The sequence below is a fragment of the Equus asinus genome, chromosome 14 (genome assembly GCF_041296235.1).
Source record: "Equus asinus isolate D_3611 breed Donkey chromosome 14, EquAss-T2T_v2, whole genome shotgun sequence".
Classification (NCBI taxonomy): Eukaryota; Metazoa; Chordata; class Mammalia; order Perissodactyla; family Equidae; genus Equus; species Equus asinus.
In genome coordinates this window covers 33,140,940-33,168,007 of record NC_091803.1, presented here as the reverse complement: position 1 = coordinate 33,168,007, position 27,068 = coordinate 33,140,940, and the positions used below count along the sequence as shown (strand labels likewise).

Below are 27,068 nucleotides of genomic sequence, written 5' to 3'. Positions count from 1 at the left end.
CACTAACAGTGCTTAAGGTTCGAATTTGTTATTCCCTGTCGTTTTGATTATAACCATCTTAGTGGGTGTGAAGTGGTATCTCATTGTGATTTTGATTCACATTTCCCTAATGCCTACTGACATTGAACATCTTTTTTTGTGCTTTTTGGCTATTGGTATATCTTCTTTGAAGAAATGTCTATTCAAGGCGTTTGCCCATTTTTGAATTGGGTTGTTTTTTATTGTTAAGTTGTAAGAGTTCTTTATATGTTCTAGATACTAAATCCTTATCAGATACACGATTTGCAAATATTTTTTTCCATTCTGTGGGTTGTCTTTTCATGCTCTTGAAATGTCCTTTGATACACAATGCACTATCATTTTAATGGCCAACCATTGGAAATATGCTAATGTCCATCAAGAAGGGATTGATTAAATAATGATGGTACATCCATATAATGGAATTCTTTTTAAGTATTAAATGTTTTATGTAGACCATTCACTTAGATGTAAATTACAAAAGACAAGTTAGAGATAATATCAATAGAATAACACCATTTTAAAAATAAAGAAAAGAAAATGAGGATAATATTAATACATGGATAGAAAAAAGTTTTAGATGAATATATAGTAAACTGTAAATTGATATATCTGGGCGAGTGGTGTTATGGGGGGACTCTTGTCTTCTTTATGGTTTATTTCTATAATATTTGAATTGTATAATCATTTTAAAATAGTAATATTTTAAAATAGTAATATTTTAAAATAGTAATATTTTACAGTTGTATTTTAGAAATTCTGGTTCTACCTTGGTTTTGTTTCTATTGAAATAGGTGTGAGTCATCCTGTTCTAAAGCAAGTTGCTGAACAGTTTCTCAACATGAGGGGTGGGCTTGGTTTATCTGGTGCAAAGGCCAGATACCGTGGAGGTAAGCATTTTGTTCTAATAGGGTTAATTTATCATAAGGATGTCCCCTCCCCCAATAGCATACAGGAGTGAAATAGGCCTGATTATTTACTAAAAAACAGTCTCAGTGTGGAAGCAAAGAATTAGATTGCTTGGGTATTGTATATTAAACATGTTTTGTGTGTGGGTTGGGGCAAGGGCAGGGAAGAGTACTGGCCACAGAAAAGCTTAATCTTAGTGGGTTAATACTGTGTTGTAGAGAATACTGGAGAATAAAACCAATAGTGACCAAGCTACTTTCTTCTTCACTCTCTCCTTATATGGCCCCAGGTGAAATTCGAGAACAGAATGGAGACAGTCTCGTCCATGCTGCTCTTGTAGCAGAAAGTGCTGCCATAGGAAGTGCAGAAGCAAATGCATTTAGTGTTCTCCAGCATGTCCTCGGTGCTGGACCACATGTCAAGAGGGGCAGCAATGCCACCAACTCTCTATACCAGGCTGTTGCCAAGGGAACTAACCAGCCATTTGATGTGAGTCTGAGCAGTTGATAGCACTCCTTTTAGTTTTCAGAAGCTCATTGTTTACGATGTTGTCCTAATAATCTGCTCTTAATGTTAATTTGCTCTTAAAACTTAAAATGAACATGAAGGCAGTCTTCATAAAATTGAAGAGACAGCAGGCTTGATTTTAGTACCTTACTAGGTCTATCAAAAACTTACTGTCTTTTCAACTATTCTAATATGGAAAGAAGAACTGAATGCTTAAGAAGTCATAACTTCACACTTCAGTTTCCTTTAGAATAAAGTTTTGATATTAAACATTTCCCTAGATTCTAATTTGTCTTTTTTTGCTAGATTTTCTTGTGTTCCCTTCTGTTCTTGTGACTACTTCCTGAATTTCATGTTTTCCAACCAAGTGTATAAGATCTACACCAAGAACTTTTATAGACCCACCCCTCCAGCTTGAGATTAAGTTAAAAAATAAAAACTGACATTTAATTCTAGCAAAAAGCCTATGTTACTTTAGAAGACACTTTCTTACGATAGGAAAGTGCTAAAGCTTTCAAAATAATCATGTTCAAATCAAGAGAATGTGAAATGTCAAGCAACAAAGTATTATCAGTGACCATTGTTTGTCCAATTTAATACCTTACATGACCTTCAATGACAGGCCTTAAGGTAACAAATGCACTAAATTGTAGGATTAAGTATTGTTCATAATTTCAGCAACAGTACATGGCACAGGTGGGTTTATGCTTCAGTAAGTCTTTGGCCATTTGACACAACAGTGGAAAATAAAATCAACCTTCTTTTTTTGTCCCTCTGTTTAATACCTGAGTGGTAGTTTTCAAACTTTTTTTAGCAGAGGAGGTTTTCTTCCCATACAGTTTCCCAACTACAATGCCCAACACAGAGTTTTTGCTTTTTAAAGAAGTTTTGAAGGATTTCTTGACAGTAAAACCCTTGGAATCCTCTGTACTGAGCCTTCGGGTTCCCTGGAGCACAGTTTGAAAACCATTACCTTAAATTAGTCCTAAATTAAATTTGGCTGCTGCTTTTAAATTTCTTTCTCTTGGTTCATGGTCTACTCTGTTTTCCTTTCTCCATGTTTTACTCTTCATCATTGAATTTTAATGATGCTTTTGGGTGGCTAGAGGTTAATCCTAACCCAATGACATAATTTAACAGAAATTCCTACCTCAGAATTTGGCCAGAAATTTGGAGTATGAATAGAATAGTCTCAGAATTGTAATTAAACTTCAAGTAATTGAAATGCATTTCTTCTTATGCTTTATGTGGGCTGAACCAGTGGTTCTCAAATTTTAATGTGCATAAGAATCACCTAGAACACTAGTTAAACATGTTGGCTCCCAGACTGCGTCTACAGGGATCTGAGTGAGTAAATCTGTTGCAGGAACCTGAAATCTTTATTTTTAATAGCAACTCAGGGAAGAAAGCAAGTTTGTCTAATGCCAAAAGTCCATGATCCATACTGCTCAGCCATACTGTAGCTATAATAATAATGTTCACAAATTAATGTTTGCATTAACCTTTAATCATCAAAAGGTTAGAAAAATTCCCAGCAAAAAGGTGAGTGAGCAATCCAATTTAGAAAGATTTAAACCATTATAGTTCTGAAAGAGGTAACCTGTATATAGAACTTCAGTCCATGACAGAACTGGTTAAGTGAAATATTAATTAATTAATCTATTTTGCTTACACTCTGAAGATCCACATTTTGTCTAGACAACCTTAGGGAAATTGTGCCATTTTACCTGGTAGAATGACATACAGCAAAGTTTCGTTATATTTCAGGTTTCTGCTTTTAATGCAAGTTACTCGGATTCTGGACTCTTTGGGTTTTACACGATCTCTCAGTCTGCAGCTGCTGGAGATGTAAGTTGCAAACTCACCAGCTCTCACAAGGTTTTTTTCCCCCATTAACATGTTCTTAGTCAAAATATGGAACATTTGAATGCCATGACTTATCAGAGCTCTGTATAGTGTAATATCATTAGAGTGTATCTAATATCATTAGAGTGAAGGAAACTTAAAAATCTATACTAATGCTTCCAGGAAAGGAGGAAATGCCTCCTTGGTGTTTTCGTTCTGTTTAGACAAGTGGCATTGAGTTGTCTCTGGGACATCTAAATTGAGAACTTAGGCAAAGTCAAGGCCAAGATATATATTTGGGAGTCCTCAATATAGAGATTGTGTTGAATGGTTATGTATGGAAGATGGTAAGAGGAGAAAACTGAAGCTCTGGTTCTGGACAATAACTCCAAGTGACTGAGGAAGAAAGCAGGAAGAAAAAGAAGGCAAACTGGTATATTTGGAGGCCAGGAAAGAGAGAATGATTAGCACCATTTTGATCTACTCTGGATTAACATCCCTTTAGTTACCACAGAGAGATCTGGTAGTTTTAGCAAACTAGGACGTGACTGGTGATATTGCCAGTTTTCACCAGAGTGTAGGAAGTTGAGCTGAAATTTATGGTATTAAGGAATGAATAAGAAGAAAGAAATGCAAGGTTGCTATAGGCAAGTGGAGCTTAGACTTGCAGGGAGGTGGGTGGTAGGTTTAGGAGAATTTACACTGAGAAATTAAGTTGAAAGACATTCATACTGAAAGGAAAGAAAGATTGGAGCAGATATAGGAGATAAATTATAAATGGATCAAGTCTGAAAAAGCAAGAGCCAGTTGGGATCCAGAGTACAAGTGGACATTAGCCTTGCACACAAAGGCGGGTGTTGGGAGAAGAGGATATTGGGAAGATGAGGAAGCACATCCTTGGTGAGGTAGGATGCTAAGTCATGTTTTGAGAGTAAGAGAAGGAAGGAGAGTTTCAAGAAAGTAATGAGGTTTGGGACAAATTAATGACTAGATACACACAGAATGGGCATCAGCAGCAGTGTAGATGTCTCCTTGAGATGTGACCACAAATTCATAGTATAGTCAGATCTGTGTTGTAATTTTTCTTCAAAAGTATTCACTAGCCTAATGGAGAAATGGAGGAGGCAGGTGGTAATGTTGATCCCAGGTTGGAATCCAGCAAAGTAGGCAGATCAGAAGTATGAGGAGATGGCAGAGGATTGGGAACACTCGCAAGAGTGATTGAAGAGATGATTCATGGCTCTAGGCTAGATAGAGAAGTGAAGCCAAAAGGACCTGACAGAGTAAGAGAGAGTGATCAAATCAAGGAACTAGAGATCTTGATAAAGTGGAAGAATAAGGATGGCAGGATTAAAGACTTAGGCTGGGGTCTTCGAATTGAGGATTTCAGAGGTAGGGCAAATCTAGATTATGTCCAGGTCTGGAGTGTGGCTATGGAAACAGGTAGCTAAAATGGAGGGGAAATGAAAGTCCTAGAATTTAAGTGATTAGAAGGAACAGTAAGTAGCAGACCCAGAATGGTGCCAAGGTTGGAATGGAGAAAATCCTGGGCCAAGTTTATTAATTTATTTATTCAACAAATATTTGCCAGCACCCATGCACATCACTGGAACTTGATTTTTTCTTGACTCTGGCCTCCCAAGTATGGACAAGCTTTACAAATTGGTTGTGTATGGATTACTACTTTCTTCTTAATGAATATTAAGAGACAGCAGTATTAATTGCATGACACTTTGAGAGTCTGGAGAAATTTTAGAGGTACTTATTCTTTATAGACAATTATAAATCCCTCTGTTTGCTCTTCCTAAACCCTACTGCCATCCTCTGCCCTCTGCCACCTTACTTTTGGAAGAAGCTTGGTTACTTGGATACTCTAAGTTGTACAAACTGCTTTACGGAACACTGGAAGAATAAGGAACACATAGTGACTTAAGAATTCCAATTGGACACTGTGTGATTCTCTGTAACTAACCTTTCATCTTGTGTTTTTGCCTCAGTAGAGGAGTATCTGATTGCTGTAGGAGACTCTGGCACCCATCAAAGATGACCAGCTTTTACTTGTCTATCCTAGGTTATCAAGGCTGCCTATAACCAAGTAAAAAAGATTGCTCAAGGAAACCTTTCCAGTGCAGATGTCCAGGCTGCCAAGTAAGTTTCTGTATTAACTGTGTTTCATGTTTCAATTATTTGAAAGTTGTATTTTTTCTAGTTCAAACAATATTGTAATATATGTTCGAAAGAATTGAAAGGTACAGAAAAGTATTTAAAAGGAAAGGGAAACTCACCCATATCCTACCACCTAGAGATATAATTGTTAACATTTTCCTTATTTTCTTGACCATTTTTATGCATTTTTAAACATAATTATTAATATTATATATATACCTACATCCTATTTAATAGCATGTTTAGTGTAGAAATTTGAAAATTACAAATACAAAAAAGACAAAAATGATCTTTCATTCCCTACCAATGATTTCTCTTTCTTTTAACATTATAATGGTGTTTCCATTTATTCAGATTACTAGACATTTGTCATCAACAATATTAATTGTTATATCAAAATAGACTTTTTGGACATTTTATGCAGTTGGAAATTATGAACTATAAAGGATACCTTTGGGCTTAGAACATTTTAGTATTTTATATTACTTTCTTGGCATAGATTCCCAACTGGGTCAGGAGTTATAAACATTATAATGAAAGACTCTGTGTTAAAGTGTATGTGTGTATTTATATAATATTTTTATTTTTATATTTTGAAGTCAAACAATACCTCTAACTCAGTAGTTCGGGGAGTTTCTCTAAGTGAAAGTGAAAGAGTTGGAAATCAACTCGCATTTTCGTACAGCAGCTTAGAACATTTAAATTTGACTCCATCCATTTAGGACAACTCAAAATGTGAATCCTGAAACTCAGTCAGTCTTCATGATCTTTTAGTATTGCTCACAAAGGAAGTATGACAGGGTGAATTAACAACCCAGGAGGGAACGACCTTTTAGTCATTTCTGTTCCCGTTAGTATTATTACCTTTGTTATACTGAACACACTAAAACTTGCATCTCTTGCGTAATTACAACACAATTAAGTATTTTATACATGGGACCAAGGATTGATAGGATACAGTTCTATATGATTGCACCTGAAACAAAACATGATGAGAATAAACTGAAACACTGGAACTACTGAAGAAAAATCTATTTCGAATCTAATTTATTTAAGAAAATATTTTCTTAGTAAGTGTGGCACAGTTTTTATAAGGTACAGCAACATGTAGAAAATGGAATTTCGGTTATTAAGGTCGATATGTTTGTTTTCTGCTATTTGGATGGAGTTGATACTTTTTCTTGTAAGGTTCTTAGTCTTGCTATAGTGAAAGAGAAAATGAGGTGTCATTGCTGAAGGGAAAACTAATAATCTCTTGGTAAAGTTTACTGCAGGTAAAATCTTTTTTTAATTAAACTGACAGTGTGGCAAAATTGCTGCATTAAAGTGTAATTATGTTTTAATGGAAGTCTTGCTGCAGAGTGCCGAAGGAGGATAGTTTGAGAATTAAATAACTCAAGTGACTTATTGAACATCAGCTTCTTTCTGGGAGAATTATGAATTGGATTTTATTTTATTTCAAATTGATGCTTTTGTGCCCATATTTAAGCTGCTGGGACTTAGAAGACTTATACTGCCCTTCCCTACCTGCCTTCTCCATCCTGCCCTACCCTCACTCGATGAGACAAATCCCAGCATAGAAATGGGGCTGTGGGGCAGGGGGTGATAGGTATAGAATCAGCACATGACATTCTGCTAAGTTGAGGACTTAGTGCATTCTGGACAGTGCCATAAGCGCCCACATAGGTATTTTTCTTTAATAGAAATGCCTAAATTATCACCAAAAAAGTAATCAGGAGGCAAGAGTTACTTCACTAATCAAAACCTCACATTAAAATACTTTTAACTAGATCTAAGTTCTAGTCCAAAATCAAAAGGCAATCTGTTGGATTTTTACTATAATCTTGTATTGATAGCTTTCTAAATGACAATGTAAATAATAAAATAGTTGGTGAAGTGAAGAAATAGGATGGAGGCCTTTAGCACTTGTAAAATTTCAGAACTGTTAATTTACATATTGACTAAAACGTGTTTAAGCATTTGGGGGTATACTTTAAAATTGCCTTGCTCTATAAAAGTGGCTTTTTAGTTACACACCTTTTATTGGACAGGAACAAGCTGAAAGCTGGGTACCTAATGTCAGTGGAGTCTTCTGAGGGTTTCCTGGATGAAGTTGGGTCCCAGGCTCTAGCTGCTGGTTCGTACACGCCGCCATCCACGGTCCTTCAGCAGATTGACTCAGTAGCTGATGCTGACATCATAAATGTAAGCAAATGAAAATTTATGATTTAACATCAAATGACTTGACCTTAATGATCAAATTTCAGAAGGAATGCGTAAGCTTTCTTCGTCTGTATGTTATTCTCATGCTGTTGTGTGCCTCTGTAGCTGGTGTGGAGGCAGGAGGGCTCATTACCATCACTTCTGCAAATAGCTTCCTTATCAGCTCAGGGTATGTGTATCTTCCTCATGCAACCCAATTACTATTAGGTTAAACCATTTTAAATTCTTAGAGGTCAAGAAGAGTCGAATATTGCCAATTTCATATGATTCAACCTCAGTTGAGTTTGGTATTTTTCCTCATTACTCCCAAGAAATAAACTCTCTATCCTGCCAATCCTTCATGATCCAGCATCTCAAGATTTTCTTTGGTCTTCTCAGCCTAAGACATTCTCCTGCTCTTGCTATATTATTTTTTTTCACGTATATTATTGTTTCCTACAAAATTGAGTTGTTTTGAGGACAAGGACCATGTCTTAGAATTCTTTGTATTCCCTACCATGCCTAACAAGTATGTGAACTACAGAATAAATCCAGAATCAGCGGGTTTTTCCAGTCCCGTCTATATTAAAAATGCCAACTCCCCTTCCGTTACAGAGGTCTCAACCATCTTCTCACCAACAGGTCTACCTTGTATAGGGACAATGGAGATAGAAAAGACAGACAGGCTATTTTAAGATAGTAACGCTGATTTGATTTCACTTGGCCCCTAAGTTCATCATTATATCTCTTCCAGTGGCTGTCCTCATCTTCTATACTGTCATGTAAGTCCCAGCCCACCTGCCTCCACCGCCATCTCTCCATTTAAAAAGGCTGGCCTGAGATAATGGGGGGGCTGCTACTCATGGTATTACACTTAACCTAAACAATCAGCTTTTGAACTTGAAGTCATGGAATAAGAATACTAGGATATAAAGTTTGACTTTCAAATTAACAATCATTGTATTTTTATTGACTCAGACTATTTGCCATTGTAATACAGAAACAGGAAAGTACAGCCCTGCCCAAGGCCGAACCCTGCCCTATTTTGTAATGTTAGTGAAGTTTTCCTTATCCCCCTCTTTAACAGCGACCCTCATATCTAGAGCAGCACACTTGCTCAGTCACACATATGATGGAACATCCAAAGGAACAGCTGAGCTTTTCCTCCTACATTGTGACAAATTAAAATAATGCACCAGCCCTCTCCTATAGTTTTCCTAAGAGCCTATTATAGAATTGCTGGCTTAGAATGTACTATCCATAAACTCTTGAAATAACAGAATAAATAAGTTTATCTACTTGATAATACATTTTCTTATTTCTGTTAACTTTCTGTCTTTTCTTGTTTGTTTACTTAAAGGCTGCAAAGAAGTTTGTTTCTGGCCAGAAGTCAATGGCAGCAAGTGGAAATTTGGGGCATACGCCTTTCGTTGATGAGTTATAATACTGAAAGACATTGCAAGACAGAGCTGAACACTTTCCCAACCCAGAGCAGCAAACATGAAAGTCAAGTCTCTAATATAATATTTATCTTTTTTTTTTAAGGAGGTGAAATATCTTAAAGCATAAATGCAGGTAATTGTTCCCAGCTGACCTAAAGTCAATAAAACATTCTGTTTAAATGGTTTTTTTGCATTTTTCCCAATCAGTTAATGAATAAGTATTTATTATATGCTGAGACCTTTGTTTCAGATGCTGTAAAGCAGAACGGGAATATAATAATAGAGTACAGAGTATCAGAAACTATTAAAATCAAGGCCAAGTAGCTATCAGAGTAAATATTTCCAGACTATTACTGGTGGCTTTTTAAGATAAAAGGAGTTTAAAAATCTGTCCTTTTGGGTGAGAACAATTAAATGGTCTAAGTTTTACCCCCTTTGCCTTTTTTGCACTAGTTATTTCTAAAACTTGTTTTCCCTATTAGTCATATCCTGTATTTCCACTGCTTCGTTTTACATGTCTGATTTAGCTTCACTGTGGCAGACTTTTGGTTTCTCTCTCATCTTCTCCCTCTCCCTATGGGTTTCTATCCTGTCTCTTTCAAGTAATTAACTATCAACCCAACATTCAAAGTAAAAGTAGGGCTGAAAAATGAAAAAAAAATCCTAATGTGAACAACTAGCCAAAAAAATATATCTCTATTATTTCTTTTAAGCATGGCACTTGAAGTTTGCAAAACAAGAGAAACTAAATATCTAAATAAAAATGTGGTACTTACCTTAAAAAGTGAAATTCTCTACTATGTTCACACATTCTGATATTGGGTTCCTCTGCTGCATTTTCTAAAAGATGAGACATTCTTCTCAAAAGGAGGGTCTTAATGATCTGAATGATGTTGCTATTTTGAAAATAGCAAAGTTTGTGAAGCCTTTGAGGCCCCAGGGAAGTCTTTGGATATCAGGGTGAAGGAGGTCTCCAACAGCTTTACAACACAGTCATGAAAGGGAGTTGGTAAGTTTGTGCATACTCCTGTAAGTATAGCTGACCTGTACGTGGCCATGCACGAAAATTGAGTATTTTCAAGAGAAATGCACCTCTGAGCACAGATTTGCAAACTACTGCCTAACCAACTTTTGCACAGGTGGACCCTTGCTCTTTTCAACCTGGGCATAGTCTTCCAGCCAAAATGCATCTGAGGCAGAGGAGGAGGAGGAGGAGCTTTCATTGTCTTGCTTCACCATTGTCCAGTATGGAGAAGGGGCTCTCACTTCCTTCTTGTGATCTCTGTGAATCATCACGTCACAGTTAATGTCCTTTCCTACACTGATAGTACGGTTCTTCTTTTTATATCCATGCCATTCTCTGGAGATAGACATTGGTGTCTTTGCAGTGTGATGTCCAGTGGACCGGGGACCTTTATAATACTTAAATTTTTTATCTAAAACTACATCTTCATTGTCATCACTGCTTTTGAAAGAGTCCTCTTTTGCCTTCTCAGTTTCCTTTGTTGTGCTGAAATGAAAAGACTAGTGAATGAAATGGATTCTTAATGTCTGAACATTCGTTGTCTCCTAACAAGATGTCTTATAACCTGCTTTGTCTCCTAAAAGGATACAGTTTAGCTTTAGCACTACCTTTCTCTGTTGAAATTTTTCTCTTTTCTAAAAGTACTTTTATATTTGTTTCCATTCCTAAACATAAGTCAAATTCTGCCTTAAATTCTTTAACATTACTTTTTTTTTTGGTGAGGAAGATTGGCCCTGAGCTAACATCTGTGCCAGTCTTCCTCTATTTTGTATGTGGGATGCCGCCACAGCATGGTTTGATGAGTGGTGTATAGGTACACGCCCAGGATCCAAACCTGTGAACCCTGGGCCACTGGAGCGGAGTGCGTGAACTTAACCACTACAGCACCAGGCCGGCCCTCACATTACTTTAAGAAGCTTTGCACAAACTTAAGCCACACTACTGACCTGAATATTAGCAGGCTTTAAGTGTAGGTTAATTTCACTCCATCCAGAATGACAGGTCAAACTGGGCATCTCCTCCACAGAATTCTGTTCTCATGGGTCACATGGGGTCAGCAATAACAGAGAATATTACCAGTTTCCAGGGGAGCTGGGAAATAGTGGGCCTCAAAGATTTTCAGCATGCTAGTCATTGGTAAATCTTTGTCGTCTTTTTTTCTCCTAAGCATCATTCTTTGCCTCTCCTTTGGGTTTACCAATGTGGATTTGTAGAACACCTTTTACTCAGGTGTATCTCATCATTCACTATTCCACCTCTCTGTTGCTCTTCAAAAGCTTTTAAAGATTTTTTTTGTAACTTGCCCCAACTATTGGCTTTCTTTTTCTTTCTTTTTTTTTTTTTTGAGGAAGATTATCCCCGAGCTAACATCTGCCACCAATTTTCCCCTTTCTGCTGAGGAAGACTGGCCCTGAGCTAACATCCGTGCCCATCTTCCTCTACCTTATATGTGGGACGCCTGCCACAGCCGTGGCTTGCCAAGCAGTACGTAGGTCTGCACCCGGGGTCTGAACGGGTGAACCCCTGGCCGCTGAAGCGGAATATGTGAACTTAACCACTGCGCCACCAGGCCAGCCCCCCAATTATTGGCTTTCTTGATTGTTGGAACTTGGGTGACGCTTGTCTGCTAGCAATTACAGGCCTCTTGAACTTTCCTAATACCTGCAGTACCTGTGCCTGCTATTCCTTTCCTGAACAAATGCTATCTGTCACCTGCTCCCGCCATCCTGGTGCTGTTGCTCAGCAGATCCAAAACTAGATCTTTGTGATTATGAACCTCTCATACATTCTGTGCTGCTAAAAGGAAATAGGAAGTAGGTTTCTTTCCCACCACCCACCCCCCGAACCTGTCAGACTTGCTAGTATTATCACTAATATCCTTGGAGATCTGCCTATTTTATTTGCTCCCCAAAATTTGAACAGCTTTTCCTAAAGTTGCTCTCTTCTAGTAATATACAATTAGTATTGAGTCATGTTTACTGAGAGCCACTAGTCTTAAATTGTATGATTTTCTTTTATCCTTGATTTAGTGCTGTGCAAGAAGATTCAGAAGATCTCAGGATTAGAACAGTTTGCCTTCAGACATGCTCAGGGTTTCCTGTACAGCATATGAATGGGAAAAAAGTCCAAGGTACTTTTTTTTTCAGATTGCAAAGGGTATCCTTTGTAACTCTGTATTAGGCAACCATAAAGGACAGGTGGCAGGGATAGGTTCTTGTTAAACTGGCATTTAAGGCCACAGGCCAGCAGAGGTCAGGGTTGGCTAGAAACAGTTTTTATACCACTAGGCCTGCCCAGAGCATCATATGGAATATTTTCTCCAGTGTGCACACAGTGCCATTTGCTCCTCAAAAAGGTCATACTAACTTTGTGAAAGAAGCCTTTTCTTCCTCCTTCTACCCCTTCCCTGCCCCCTTCCACATAAGTCACTAAAAAGCCTTAAATATAAGCACTTTGCTTAAGTAAGAAAGAGACTCAAAACGTGCTTGGTATTGTTTGTGGGTTTTAGCCCCCTACTTAAGTTGTACTATTCTGTGTTTCTTTCTTCTGTGCTTTTGAATGGTCAGTCTGCCATCCTTAGATTTTAATATTCTGAATCTCCAAATCTGTGTAATTAAAATGCTTAGAACATAGTTGTTCTACAAGCTAATGATAAGGGCTCAGGCTCGAGGGCTGTGCTCCCCAGTATAGGGTCCACCAGCTACATATGGCTGCTAAATTTAAATTGATTAAACTTGAATAAAATTTAACATTCCTCAGTTGCATTTGGCTAGTGGCTACCATATGGAACAACACAGGTACAGAACATTTCCATCACTGCAAAAAGTTCTTATTCCACATTGCTACTCGAGAGACAGACCTGTGCCACTTAGCCCTGTGATCCCTGGAAAGTTCATACACATTTTTCTTGGCCTCAGTTTTCCATATCTATAAAACGAGGATAATAAAAAGAATTGGCATGAGGATTAAATGGTATGATGCTTGTAAAGCAGAGCCCACCACATAGTGAGCAAAGAATAAGTGTTCACTGTTATCATTAACAGCTTTTAATCAAATCAGGATTGGTTTGGTTATTTGGGGGAAAAATTTTCCCCAGTCTGTGCCTGATCTGAAGGGGACAGCTGCTACCCATCTCTAGCCCACTGTCACATGTGGGAATGCAAGTCCATCTTCTGATTTTTCAGGAGAAATCAGAGATGCAGATTTTCCATGAAATCTTAGATTTGTAAATTTGGCAACTAATTCAAATATTTTTCATTTTTTAAATTTTGAAATATACAGAAAAATGCAAAAAACAGTTTAATGAAAAAAATTATGAACAGCTTGGTAGCCACCATTACTGTCCCCTGGAAAAACCCCATGTGTCCTCCTTGCTCTCTGTAGATGACTACTCTTCTGGGTTTTTAAAATGCTGTGGGAGATGAGCAAAGTCCCTTGGGCCACAGGTTGGAATCTCTGAAGTAATGTCTATGCAACATGGGCCATTTTTTAGTCTTGGTAAAGTTCCTAGCCATATTTCTTTGAGCCCATCCCAATAAGCAAAGGCACACAGCAGCAGCAACTAGTGCTCAGGAATCCTATCAGAACTAATAAAGACCACCCTTGCATCAGCAGCCCTGGTGGTCTAGTGGTTAAGATTCACTGCTCTCACTGCCATGGTCTGGGTTTGTTTCCCAGTCAGCGAACCACATCGCCCATTTGTCGGTTGTCATAGTATGGAGGCTGCATGTTGCTGTGATGCTGAAAGCTATGCCACCAGTACTTCAAATACCACCAAAGTCACCCATGGTACACAGGTTGCAGCAGAACTTCCAGACTAAGACAGACTAGGAAGAAAGACCTGGCCACCAACTTCCAAAAAATTGGCATGGAAACCCTGTGAGTAGCAGCAGAGCATTGTCTAATAATAGCACCAGAAGGTAAGAGGATGGCACAAAAAGAACAGCGGGCAGGGTTCCACTTTGCAATACACAGGGTCACTAGGATTTTGAAACAACTCAGTGGCACTAACAACAACAAACTCTTGCACCAGAGCACTGAATCTGTCACTAAAAGAAAAGGATCTCATGTTCTCGTGTCCTATAGAACTTCTTTGCATATCTGATCCTCAGAAGAGTCCCTGGTACTATGTGTGACATAAACAAGCTCTCAGAGATTAGGTGATTTACTTGAGATTCAGAGCTGGATTTTCATTTTCATTCACTGAATAAATGAGCCCTCAACCACACGAAAGTCCTGTGGTAGGTTTAGCAGAACAAGACAGACTTAGTCTCTGCCTTCATAGAGTTTACATTCTCCCAGGGCAACAGAGTAAACAACTGATTAGACATTGTGTCATTGAAATTGGGATAAATGCTATAAAGGAGATACACAGGGTGCTATGAGAGCAAATGACAGGTGGACCTGACAGTGCTAACACTTCCTTTAGGAAGGCCTTCAAGGAAGAGTAATGACAGGGTCCTAGGCATGTTGCAGACAGAAGAGCAAGTGCAAAGGCCCCAGGCAGAGAGCTACGTAAGGTCAAAAAGCTGAAAGCCAAAGTGGACTAGAGAGGGAAGGGAAGAGCAGTATGCGGATACCAGCCAACCAGGATAGCAGAGCCCAGAGTGAGGATTTGGGCATTTATCCTGAGGACAAAAGGTCTTACAAGAGTTTAAGCAGGAACATGTCACGTTCAGATTTGCATTCTAAAAGAATCATTCTGTGTAGAAAATGAATAGAGGACAAGAGTAGATGCACAGAGACCAAATGGTGGCTTTGACTGGGGTGATGGTAGTGGCCAGAGAGAAGGGAACAAACGAGAGATGGTTGGAAGGAAATGACAAGTCTTAGTGATTATTTGGGTGGGAGGGTGTGGGAGACAAGGGAGATGGAGAAATCAAGTACAATCCCTAGATTTCTGATTTGTTAACTAGGCAAGTACTCCTCCAGTAAGATAGGGCCTCTGGAAGCTCAGTGATGAGCTAGCTTTAGATTTTAGGCATAACGGGCTTGAGAAGTTTATGATACATCCAAATGAAGATTTCAAGTCAGAGTTTATATATGCAGGTTTGGAGATAATACAATTTGAAAGTTATTAATGTGTGGATAGTAATGGAAACCACAGGCATCACTGAGATTGCCCAGAAGAGAAGAGAGCCAAAGATTAAACTCTGAGGAACTCCAAGGTTGGATTTTAAGAGGCAAGTGCCCAGAGGTCATAGGCAAATCTGAGGAGTGTGGTATCACGGGAGCCTGAGGAAGATAATGTTTCAACAAGAGTGAGAGTGGGAGGTTGTAAAGCTTCTAATGCAGCTCGAAGCCAAGCAAAGTGAAGACTGAATCCATTGGAAGCAGCAGCATGAAGGTTGTGAGTGACCCTGGAATGGGAAGAGACCTCTCAGCCAATAACGAAAGCAAGGCCTACAGTAAAGTGGGTTGAGAAGTGCCTGGGAGATGGTGTCTTCTGAGGAAATAGTGATGTCCAATACAACTCTTTTAACAAGTTTGGAGTCAAGGCATAGGACAGTGTCTGGAGGGGGCAGGGAGAGGAGAGTGGAGTTACAGTGGGGTTTGCTAAGATGGTAGGGGCTTTAAAAGGCTTCTTAAGTGTTACTGGGAAGGATCCAGAGAGAGAGAAGTTGAATATGCAGAAGACAAATGAGGAAATGGGATTCGTGGCCCATGTTTAAGGGCTGACTTTGGAAAAGGGGGCACCTTGCAGGTAGGTTTAGAGGCAGAGTTCCCATCAGGTGGTTTGTATTTTCTTTAACTCCAGGTTCAAGGCTCTTGGCTTTGTTATTCTGCCTCATATTAGGTCCTGCACATTGTCCTTTCCAAAAGGATTTAGAAACCCAGTAAATTATTGTGGTGGTGTCACCAATCCCTCCTACCATGGTCCATTTGATAATTCTCACGTTAAATCAAGACCCTGTGCTTCATAGGCCCTGGGGAATCTGTAGTATAACAAAGATACCCTAAAATGAACTACTTACCATGTTACTGGGAATTTGGTCTCAGGGATTAAATCATGTATTTCTTCCCATTCTTGGGGTATGTCAATAAAATCTCGGTAAACCTTGATTTCTAGCACTGTTCCTATGGTGGTATGTTGCAAAAGCTGTAAAAATTCTCGAAGAGTGTATCCTAATACATTGGCATGGCCAACACTAATCAGAACATCACCTGAAGAGGGAAAAAATTTATCAGTAAAATTAAGGTAATGGTTTAAAGCGATCATACCATTTCTGACTTTATTGTGAGGTGTTTCATTTTATGGGTTCATTTTCTTGGTTCATTTTGAACCAAAACCAGACTTCAGCCTTATTTAACAAAAATAACCATCTCAGTGACATGAGTATCCTTTGCATAATGAAGAATGCATGCAAGATGTTGCATGCTTTTTGCTTTTTTTTTTTGTGACGAAGATTGGCCTTGAGCTAACATCCGTTGCCAATCTTCCTCTTTTTTATTATTTTTTTATTTTTGCATTTGTGAGGAAGAGTGGCCCTGAGCTAACATCTGTGCCAATCTTCCTCCATTTTGTATGTGGGATGCTGCCACAGCATGGCCTAATGAGCAGTGCATAGGTCCACACCTGGGATCTGAACCTGCAAACCCCAGGCCACTGAAGCAGAGCACACAAACTTAATCACTACACCACTGGGCCAACCCCCTCTTCTTTTTTTCCTCAAGGAAGATGAGCCCTGAGCTAATATCTGTGCCAGTCTTCCTCTATTTTTTTGTATGTGGGTTGCTCCCTCAGCATGGCTGATGAGTGGTGTAGGTCCATGCCGGGGATCCAAACCTGCAAACCTGGGCCACTCAAGCAGAGCACACCGAATTTAACCACTACACCATGTGGTCAGCCCCCCAACCAAGATGTTTCTTAATAGCAGTATGATGATTATATCATGTTTTTACAACATTTCACATTTCTGAAGTCTTTGGCATAACAGAGGCTAAAAACCATTTATAATCCAAACCATCCTTTAGAATTCTAAAAACGTGTTTGTTTCCAATAAAATGAATGGCTATTACTGTTAAAGAAAAAACCATTTACACTAAGTGATGAATGAAGGACCTACTTTCTATTATACTTGCCTGGCAATTTCCAGTGCCCTCCACAGTAAGTAGACCATATTAAACTTCAAGCCTTTCATTTTTATTTTCTGCCCTTGCATGGTATTTGTTGAGCAAATAATTCTCAACAAATTGCTAGACAATTATTGCTAATTAATGCTAGACAATTAGCATGCTTTAATTAAGCTTAAGATGTGTCCACAGAGAGTACGTTGGTTCAAAGGGATGTGATAGCTAGGTCCCCTACTTGAGGGCAGTGCTGGACAGGGAGGGAAGCATGATGGTCAGCCATGCAGCTTCTGAGCCCCCAGCAGGTGGGAAGAGAACCACATCTTGACAGCAAGCCCCTGAACCCCTAAATTGGATGCTTAAAAAGACCAATGACTCACTGCACCCGCCTCCTTACCCCCAGCTACGGCATAGACATGTAAACTAGGTCCAGCCATTGGTACTCCCACCAGGGTCGCTGAACCTGGAACTGGAGATGCAGAGGGGTGACAGGAGCACCAGGTTTCCAGGGGTAGTTATTCATGGGCTCTTTGTTCTCTATTTTCCAAGCCTTTCTGGCAATTCTGTCAGACTTGATGTCCTAAATTCAGTGCCTTAACAGAACTGTTTTCTGTTAATTACAATGAAGAACCCTGACTGCTACATAGGCATTCGGCAAGAGAGGAAGGAATACAAAGAAACTGCTTTTCAAGGACAGACTCACATTGGGTAAAATCTTAGTCTTCAGATCTTTCTCATACTAACATCCTGCCGAATAGTACTGGAGACTTCCTAGCTAATATCGGATGAAGTGACTCCAATGAAGAACCAAAGGATGTGTCCACCTCTCTGTGCATGGGAAGCTAGGGACCCCTCAATCACCCTCATTCCAAGACAGCTGAAGCCTCACTCAGAGGAGGAAAGAATCTAGGGGAAATACCTTCTCTAATCCTACACCCCACTGTGCTGTAATCGGGAACTGCTGATCCCAAAGGAAGCCGCCAAGCAAAACCAAGGACAAATTTCCACAGTGCTAGATCCTATCAGAAACAAAAGTTCCCAGTGTTAAAGAAAATGAATACTTAGAAGGGTGCAGAAAACCTACTTTGGTCTTAAGTAGCTGGGGGTAAAGCCAACCATAAACTTCAGAATAAAACTAGGCTGCTCCCAGCTACCTGCAGATCGTGCGGTCTGAAACAGCTGTTCATCCTGCGGAGGTTAATTACAACGGCAAAAAAACCTCACTGAATGAACTTACTTGCCTAATGTTAAAAGGAGTGTTTATGGCTGAAAGCTATGGCTTGGCATTCTGCTTAATTATGTTGTTAAAGGGTGACTTTTGTGAAGAGGGCAGAAAATAAACAGCTTAATTCCCTGACCATTCTGGCTGTAAACCAAACGTGTCAGTGTATGAATGTGACTACTCTGGCAATAGATATTAACATTGCCCTTCATAAAGAAACACCAATTTGAAAGTTATGAATACTAACCTCATAACACGTTTTATTCTGTTTTAATGGGCTGTAGGAACCATATTATATAAACTTTGTCTTGATAACCTATATTAAATCAACTTTGCAAGCAGCCAAGCCATGACTGAAAAATAGACCTTTATTTTTCTCCATCTTTCCCAACTAAGCTGTAACTTTAAGCTCCAAGTGGTTAGAGACCACATCTGTTTGGTTCACCCTGTACCCCAGTGCCTAGCAGGATGCCTGCACAGAGCAGGCATTCAGGAAACAATTACTGAATGAATGTGGCCTGGTAAGGGTGGTGGCCAGTACGTGACTTTTATTTACCTTCAAACTATATTAATTTCTTAACATTCTGGTTATCAGAGTCTGTTAAAGCCATATTGGCCAAAGGGAATTTAAAGTTTAGCCAGAATAAACTAACACTAAACTAAATTAGAAAATCAAGATGAAATCACGTTATGAAACACCAAAAAGGAGAGAAATTTAAAGCACACAGATGAGAAATAATGGGGCTGGGAGGTAATGGGGTCAAAGAAATAGCAGGTTTCTCGGACTGTCACTTCTAAAAATCTCATAATCATTGTCAAAACTGAATTACAGTCTTTGAAACCTAGACCCTGAAGAGAGGTGGCTGACTTGTCACGAAGAGATACGAGGCTCTGGACTTCCTCTGTATTGAAATCTCATTTCTAGTCAAAGGTATGGGCTTTCTAGGCAGGCATGGGTTCAAATCCCAGCTCTAACCACTCACTTAGCTCTGTGTATTGAACACATTACTTCTTCTCTCTAAGCCTCTATATTTGATTATCTATCTTCCAGGAGTGTTGCAGAGATTAAATTAGATAATAGATGTGGAAACATCTTGCACAGTGCCTGGGGCAAATATTCATTTATTAGTCATTTATTAAGCACAGACATCATAAATGTGCCAGTACTGTAGGTAAGTCCTAGATTTAAAAGCTGAATTCAAGACTGCCTCTGACCTCAAGGAGCCCACTAACTGATGCCCCACCAAGAGCTTCTGTTTCCTGTGCATAAAGCATACTCCTCTCCCACTCTAGCAAGTGTGCACGTTGGCTATTAACCAACATCTGTCACCTGACCCCAGAGAAGCTGAGGAGGACAGGCAGACAAGCCCGTGGGGCCTGTCCTGGAGCTCTATTGGTCTGGAAAGTCCAGAACCTTCTTTCTGGCATTTGTTCCCCAGTACCAAGTAGTGATGTGCTGAGAAAATGCTTTGGATGTTAAGGTGAGGTAAACTGTTAGTAATAGCACTATTTATCTACTTTCTTTAATCCACTGCTTCGAACCCTAGCTGCAATTAGAATCACCTTAGGAGCTTTTAAACCATAAACTGCCCTGACCCCAACCCCAAACCAATTGAACCAGAACCTCTGGGGAGATGGGGCCCAGGAATTTTAGTTTTGAAAGCTCCCAGGTGATTCTCATAGGTAACCAGAGTTGCAAACCAGTGGTTTAATCCACTGGGGCTCTAGTACCAGAGTCATTTTTTATTAAAAAAAAAACAGACAAGTCTAGAGAATCTTTCAGTAAGAACAGCCTAAGAGAAATGATTGCCAATATTTCTATAGTTTTCAAAGCACTTTCATAAAAATTAACTCATCAAATCCTAGCAATCTCTGACAAAGGTGGTATTATCCCAATTTAGAGATGAAGTGACTGTGGCCTGGATGGTTAAGTGACTTTGTCCAAGGTCACAGAACTAGAAAGTGGCAGAGCCTGGGCCTGAGTGGTTTTTCCTTCTCACCCCCTTACCATCCCATTGTGCCTCCCTGACTCCTGAGCACAGCACTAGGCCCGGAGCAGGCACTGGGAAAACACATCTTGAACTGGATGGAAATTTCATTCACCCAAAGACAAGAAAAGCAGGACAGTATTGATAAAGCCCTTGGGCTCTGGAATCTAACAGAATTCCAATTCCTGCTCCTTGGTGTGATGATGGGCAAGTTACTAAATGTCTGATTCCTTATCTCTAACGTGGTGTAATGCAGGATCTATCTCAGGGATTGTCAGAGTGGGGTGAAATGGGATCGTCAGAGTGGGGTGAAATGGGATCATGCCTCTAAATGGTGATGATGATGAATACTACCTACGAAAAAGAAATCTTTATCCACAGAGAGCCATAAACTCTGGAGTGACACAGTACCTGTGTCTGTATCCCACTTGCTACATGGGGGTGAACCTGGACAAGGAACTCAATCTCACTGAGCCTCAGTTCCCTCACCTGTAAAAGGAAGGCGATGATAATAATTCCTACTTAGAGGGTTATTGTAAGAATTCAATTAATAAATACGGACAACAGTGAGGGTTATTATATAAGTGACAGCAGCTGGCCCATAGAAAGCTCTCAAACAATGTCATCATCATCATTATGGTTACACCAAAACCTAATAACCCAAGTCTCCTTGAAGGCATATAGAAGGGAGGCAGGGGGTGGAGGGTGGGATGCATGTGAAAAACACAGTCACCTGGCTGGAGTTTTCCATCCCTGGCTGCAGCCCCCTTCTTGATGAGATGGATGATTTGGAGGAAGGGCCCATGCTGGATGACGATCAGGCCTAAACCGAGGCTGCTCACAGTGAGTTTGGTCTCCTTAGTTTTGCTCAACTTGTGTTCAGATGTCTTGATTTTGAGACTGATTTGTTTTTCTGATAAAAAGAGGAAGATTTGTTTTCATCCTTCACCTAGACAGCAGCATTTATTTATATATTGATGCAGGCAGTGTGCTAGGAAAGTGTTTCTTGCTTTCATAGATCTTCCAGCCTAGTGGAGGACACAATATCAGCTATGTAAATATATGTTGAATAACAAACTGTAACACACGCAATGAAGGAAAAGTACAGAATGCTCTGAGGGTGACCAACAGGAGGCCCAGTAAAATTTGAGTTGAGGTCAAAAGGACCAATAGAAAATATCTAGGCAAAGGAGGGTGGGAGGGAGCAAATTGGATCAAGGTTCTAAGTGGAAAGAACATAAAGGAGACCAGTAGGGGGCAGGCAGGAGGAGCAAAGGCAGAGCAGACAGGGGCTGCTTCCCAAGTTGACCTTGCTGGAAAAGCTTAGAAGTGATTTAAGCAGGACACATAAGATTTGCTTTTTTTTTTTCAACCCTCTGGCTGCTGTATGGATTGTGGGGTCGGGAGTGGAAGTGGGAAACAAAAGGGTTACTGCAGTCACCCAAGCAAGTCATGGCAATGACAGTGAAAAGGGACAGTAGGAAAACAGCATTTGGGAGGAAAATCTGGGACAACAGGTAACGGAAGGAGTTGAAATATGTTTTCTACAAAACTAAATCTCACAAGAAATGTTCCAAAGACTAAAGAGTGATTTAGAACAAGTTATTTTCCCAAGAGGAAGCTTCTGAGGAGATTTGTTTTCAGCACACTTTTCAGCATTTCACACACACACACCACTTTTCCTTAAGGACAAGTAACAAACTGCTACTTGCCAAGCCTTTGCCAAATCCATGTGACTGTGGTGTTTTGGGGGCTCAGGAGTCCTCCCGACTGCTGAGGGATGGGCCCTCCCCTGCTCCCCACCCCAGCTGTGGGGAGCTGGCTGGGTTCAGGCCCTTTCCTCCAAGTAAGTGTCCTTGCCTATCTCCAACCTCACCCTCCCCAAAACCACAGATGCTCTCTGTCTGGAAAATAAATAACCTAGTGTAAAGAAGTTACCGTCTTTAGAGACAAGGCTCCTTGAGCCTCCAGTTCCTGGGCACACAGAGAAGTGGCATGTTAGGCAGGGTCTGAGTTCCAGCCCCAACCTGCAAATTACATGTGCTTATGATACAACCCCCTATGAAGCCCGGTCTCAAAAGGCAGCAGAGTTAAGTGAAGGAAGCCAGACTCAAAAGACTCCACATTATATGCTTCCGTATTTATGACATTCTCTGTGGAAAGGGCAAAACTATAGACAACAGATCGGGAGTATCAGGAGCTGTGGTGGGAGAAGGGGTTGGCTGAAAACAGGTAGCACAAGGTAATTTTGGGGATGGTGGAACTGTTCCACATCTTGATTGCAGTAGTGGTTAAACATGGGTATACGTTTGTCAAAACTCAGAGCTGTGCACCAAAAAGGGGGGCTCTTACTGTCTGTAAATTATAGTTCGGTAAACAAATGAGGGAGAGAGGCTATCTCCCAGGCCAAGAGTGTCACATTCCCATTTTACAGAGAAGGAAAAGTGAGGAAGGCTTGGTCCCCAGGGCATCACTCTCTTCCCCACTCCCCAGTTACCTTTTCTGCTTTTGGCGGAGGCCTTCTTCATGGCCCCGGGAAGGCAGGCCGCTCAGCAGGGCCTCCCGGAGCGGAAGCTGGAGTCGGTCCAACTCCCAACTGTCTGGAACCCTCGAGGAGCGAGGAGCTGGCACACTGGCGCAAAACGGGGACCTCAGGCGGGGAGGAGACCTCGGGCACCGCCCCTCGGGCTGACCCCCAGGGGGCGCTGCGACGACGCCCAGAAGTTGGGCAGCAGTGCGGTCACCACAAGGACCCACCTCAATGGACCCTGGAAAATGGAGTGTGTGAAAATTTTCGTGGAAAAAAAACGAAACACCTGCGGGGACTAGCACAGTGCCTGGCTCACAATGGGTTCGTCATTCATTCTTGGGAAACTATTGAAATGGGGAGGGTGGGGGGAGCACAGAGGAGGGTGTGTCCAAGATGTGAAATGGTCTACAGAGGAAGATCATAGCTAGATGACCATGGAAGAGCACAGAATCCCCTGCTGTGCTCCCAATAATGGTATTTTTAATATTGTTGCATCAACAGTTCCCACTGCTGAGAAACTGCACTTTTTTCATGAATGTTTTGAATGAGAAAAGGCCAAGGGTGGCCAAAAAATGAGTCACGATTAGGAGAGGAATTAATTATTCCTTTTTTCCAAAATAATTCTTCCTCCCACACACACATTCACTCATACAAATATTTACTGGAATCCCATTCTGGTTTGTGCTGATGCTGGGGACACAACAGTAGACAAGACAAACAAGGGCTCTATCCTCTTGGAATTCGGGTTTAAAAAACAGATGAATTGGACAATTTTAGGAAAATATAAATTATCAAAAATAAATTCTAGGGGCTGGCCCCGTGGCCGAGTGGTTAAGTTCGCGCGCTCTGCTGCAGGCAGCCCAGTGTTTCATTGGTTCAAATCCTGGGCGCAGACATGGCACTGCTCCTCAAACCACGCTGAGGCAGCGTCCCACATACCACAACTAGAAAGACCCACAACGAAGAATATACAACTATGTGCCGGGGGGCTTTGGGGAGAAAAAGGAAAAATAAAATCTTTAAATAAATAAATAAATAAATAAATTCTAGAAGAAATAGAAAGCAATGTAATGAGGTAGGTCCTGTTGTCATCCCCACTCTGATGAAACTGAGAGCTAAGCATCTCAACATTCTTGCCTTCAACAAAGAGTAATAGAGCACCGTGCAAAGATGTTCATGGTAAACCCAGGCAGGTCCCAGCTTATTTGGCTGTTTCTGTGACTCTACGCAGACAATAAACCAGGGCAGATTTCTTGTTGGATAAATCCTGTGTCGCAGAGGCTGATACAAAAGGAAATGAACAGAGTCGTCCTGTTCCCGCTACTCTCAACCTCAAGGAGTCTCCTGCAGGTGGCTTCTGTGATAGATCACCTGTTTCCTCCTCCAAACAGTCTGGCAAAGCGTCTGTCCAGATACCAAATTAATTCTATCATAAAATGCATCCTTTTCCTCCATTTTCCTATCAGAAGGGGAATGCAGAGAGTTTGTGGGAATAAAGCATGTCAGCATTCGAGGTTCTGTAAGGGCAGCATCAGCGGCTCGTGGCACACAGGGGCTCCACCGCTTTCCCTCCATCCCAGGCTGAAAACTCTCTTTAAAGTGGATGCCAAGATCACACTGATTGGCGGAACTGCAAGATACAAACTGTCGTGGATGCTGTGCTATGCTGCCTGGGTCCCCCTTCAGGGCTGAAGGACTTAGTCCTCCCCTCCACTCCACCCCTGCAATAGCTGAAGACAGCCCTCTCCCCAAGATCACACCTTTCCAGAGCAGGTAGCATCTGGTGACTGGTAAAAAACACTTGGCTCCCTTGTCCAACTCAAACAATTCTGGAGAGCCATCCCAGCTTCAGAGCTCCTACAGGGTCCACTGAGGTCCTCCTGTGGCTGCACTGCAACCTAACTTCCTCCTCTGCCAGGTCCTATTTCCTTCCCTCCCCCCACAGGTGTGGGTCCCAAGAGCTCCCCAATAAACTCCCTGCAACTCAGAGTGTGTTTCCTAGAGAACCCAACCCGCAACAGCTAGTTCCAGGGATGGTCTGAAAGAGGAGAAGCCAAGATGGGATTCTGTAGCTGGATGACCCACTGCCCAGGTAATAATGAAGACCCATTCCCAGTAAAGGAGGATTGTACATAGCCTCAGGCACAGGGAAGCACTGATTGTTCAATTTTTCACCAGTAGTAAGATGGAATGGCTTGGCACCCACATGATCCAGCTGGGTGTCTCATAGTACTCCCTTGTCCTATTTTGCCAGTAAATAGACAAATATATCAGCCACAGCCTGAGAAGTACGTGGCAACCAGAGGCTCAAACCCCTCAGGGCGGGGCAGTCTGAGCCACCTCACCACATAAGCCACCTAGACCATCAAAGGTGCTAGCAGAGGGTGAAAGGAATCTAGGATGGATAGGAGAGGATGGAAATGATGAGTGTGTCAGTTATGCCTCGAGATGAGCTGCTGCTGCAGCAGAAGCTGCAGTCTGTCCCACTAACCTTCCTCTTCTTAGTTTCCCACAGGAAAAGATGCCCACAGGGTCCTGAGGGTGCTGCTCTCGGAACTGAAAAGAAGCAAGTGGATCTGCGGAGCACAATGTATGCACTGTTGCAAATGCTGCACTGTGCTGCCTGGTCCCTGCTCAGGACTGAAGCGCCTAGTGCCCAGCTACTGGGAAGGCTGTAGGTAGACAGGTCTCGGCTGTTGCCCTCCCAAGGAATTGTCCTTGGCTGAAGAGCCACCTTACCAAAAGTTATGCCCCATTCCTGGGGTAACTAGCATCCACTGGCTGGTCCATGCAGGGATACAAAGGCTTGGCCCCTTTACCCCCAACTCAGAACAACTCTGAATAGCCATCCCAGCTTCAGAGCTCCCTGCAGGGTCTGCCAAAGCCTGCTGGACTGTACCACAGCCGTACTGCCCCCTCTGCCCAACCCTGCTTCCTTCCCTTCCCCCACAGCAGTTGATCCTGAGAGCACTCCCTAATAAAGCTCCTGCGCACTATTCAATAATCTCTTCTCTCCGGGTCAGCTCCAAGGGAACCCAGTCCATGAGACTACATGAGATTTGAGCCCAAGGCACCAATCATTAACCTCTGGATTTAGCTTTTTTGTTTTAACTAATCCCAGAAACCCAAGGGGCACATGTGTGCTGCAACCACCACGCTGTTGGCCTGCACAATAAACTTGACCCTCAGGGAGTCCGTGTGTTCTTTATCCTGTCAGGCTAAAGATACTCCTTAAAGAGTGGAGTGATTGCACACTCCCCTCCACAGCTTTCCCCGAGGCCCCATCTGGATTCAGCCTCTGCTGGGCCGAGGCCTACCATCCATCACGATAAAGCACACCGTGCTCACATTCCTTTAACAGCCACAGGATGGCTATTTATGACTTCAGGCTGCCAGCACAGCTCCCTCCTGGGGGCCTTCTATGTTCTTCTAGGTCCCCAAGGATTTTCTGCCTTAAGGAGCCTCATGGCTCATCCTCTCTCGGAATAGAAAAGTCCCAGCTGCTTTGCTTAAGGTTGAGTGAGAGGATGAGGAGGTCCTATCGCTGGAGCAGAGTGCCTGACTCTGGGAGTCTGTTAGGTCAGACGGGAGAAGGAGGCCCAGAGAGGTAATGTGACTTTCCCAAGTTCAAGTCGATAGTAGGGGTGGGACTAGAATATGGTTCTGTATTCTTTTTACTCCATCACACCACTGCTCCCTAACCCCTAGGGTTTGCCTGTACTAAAATCCAGACTGAAATATAGAGAAAAATGGAACTGATCTGTCCCATAGATCTCACAGACGCCTGGGACTTTGAAACACCAGGTTTGTTGGAAGGCAAGAATGAGATGTGGGGCTAAAAAGAGGATTAATGGGAAATCTGTAAGCAGTCTTTGGTCCCTGCCCACCCATTGCACCCCGATCCTGGTTGGTAAGAAGGGATGGGATAGATGACTGTTGTTTGTAGTGATATGTGGCCATTCATTTGGTAAAAAATGTTTAAAAATTATTTAATTCTATACTAGTTGTTTTTATGCTTTAATCTTAGATCTAGAACCTTTTGTGGAGGAGCAGAAGCAGGAGGGACTGAGAAGTGCTGCCTGGGTAGAAGGAGGAATTTATACTTGCATTTTTAAAAATTATTATTTTTTTTTTGCTTTTTGGT

At 41.4% G+C, this 27,068-nt stretch overlaps 2 protein-coding genes across 15 annotated transcripts in view; one reads left to right on the top strand and one right to left on the bottom strand.

The window, feature by feature from the left end:
- Positions 1–9,273, top strand: part of UQCRC2 (ubiquinol-cytochrome c reductase core protein 2) — a 33,706-nt gene extending 24,433 nt beyond the window's left edge. For all 14 annotated transcript variants that reach the window (XM_070484779.1, XM_070484781.1, XM_014857902.3 and 11 more), the window contains 6 exons: positions 813–908; positions 1,217–1,416; positions 3,202–3,282; positions 5,351–5,427; positions 7,497–7,650; positions 9,008–9,273. In XM_070484779.1, coding sequence (XP_070340880.1) covers positions 813–908; positions 1,217–1,416; positions 3,202–3,282; positions 5,351–5,427; positions 7,497–7,650; positions 9,008–9,091 — 692 coding nt within the window. In that variant the 3' untranslated portion in view covers positions 9,092–9,273. The remainder of the gene's footprint in view (positions 1–812; positions 909–1,216; positions 1,417–3,201; positions 3,283–5,350; positions 5,428–7,496; positions 7,651–9,007) is intronic.
- A 798-nt stretch (positions 9,274–10,071) lies between these two features.
- Positions 10,072–26,248, bottom strand: PDZD9 (PDZ domain containing 9). The gene is made up of 5 exons (XM_070483990.1): positions 26,242–26,248; positions 22,892–23,162; positions 21,128–21,324; positions 16,089–16,278; positions 10,072–10,599 (listed from the first exon to the last, which is right to left on the bottom strand). The coding sequence occupies exons 1-5, from the start codon at positions 26,246–26,248 to the stop codon at positions 10,203–10,205; spliced, it is 1,062 nt and encodes a 353-aa protein (XP_070340091.1). The 3' UTR covers positions 10,072–10,202.
- Between the last annotated feature and the right edge of the window lie 820 nt (positions 26,249–27,068).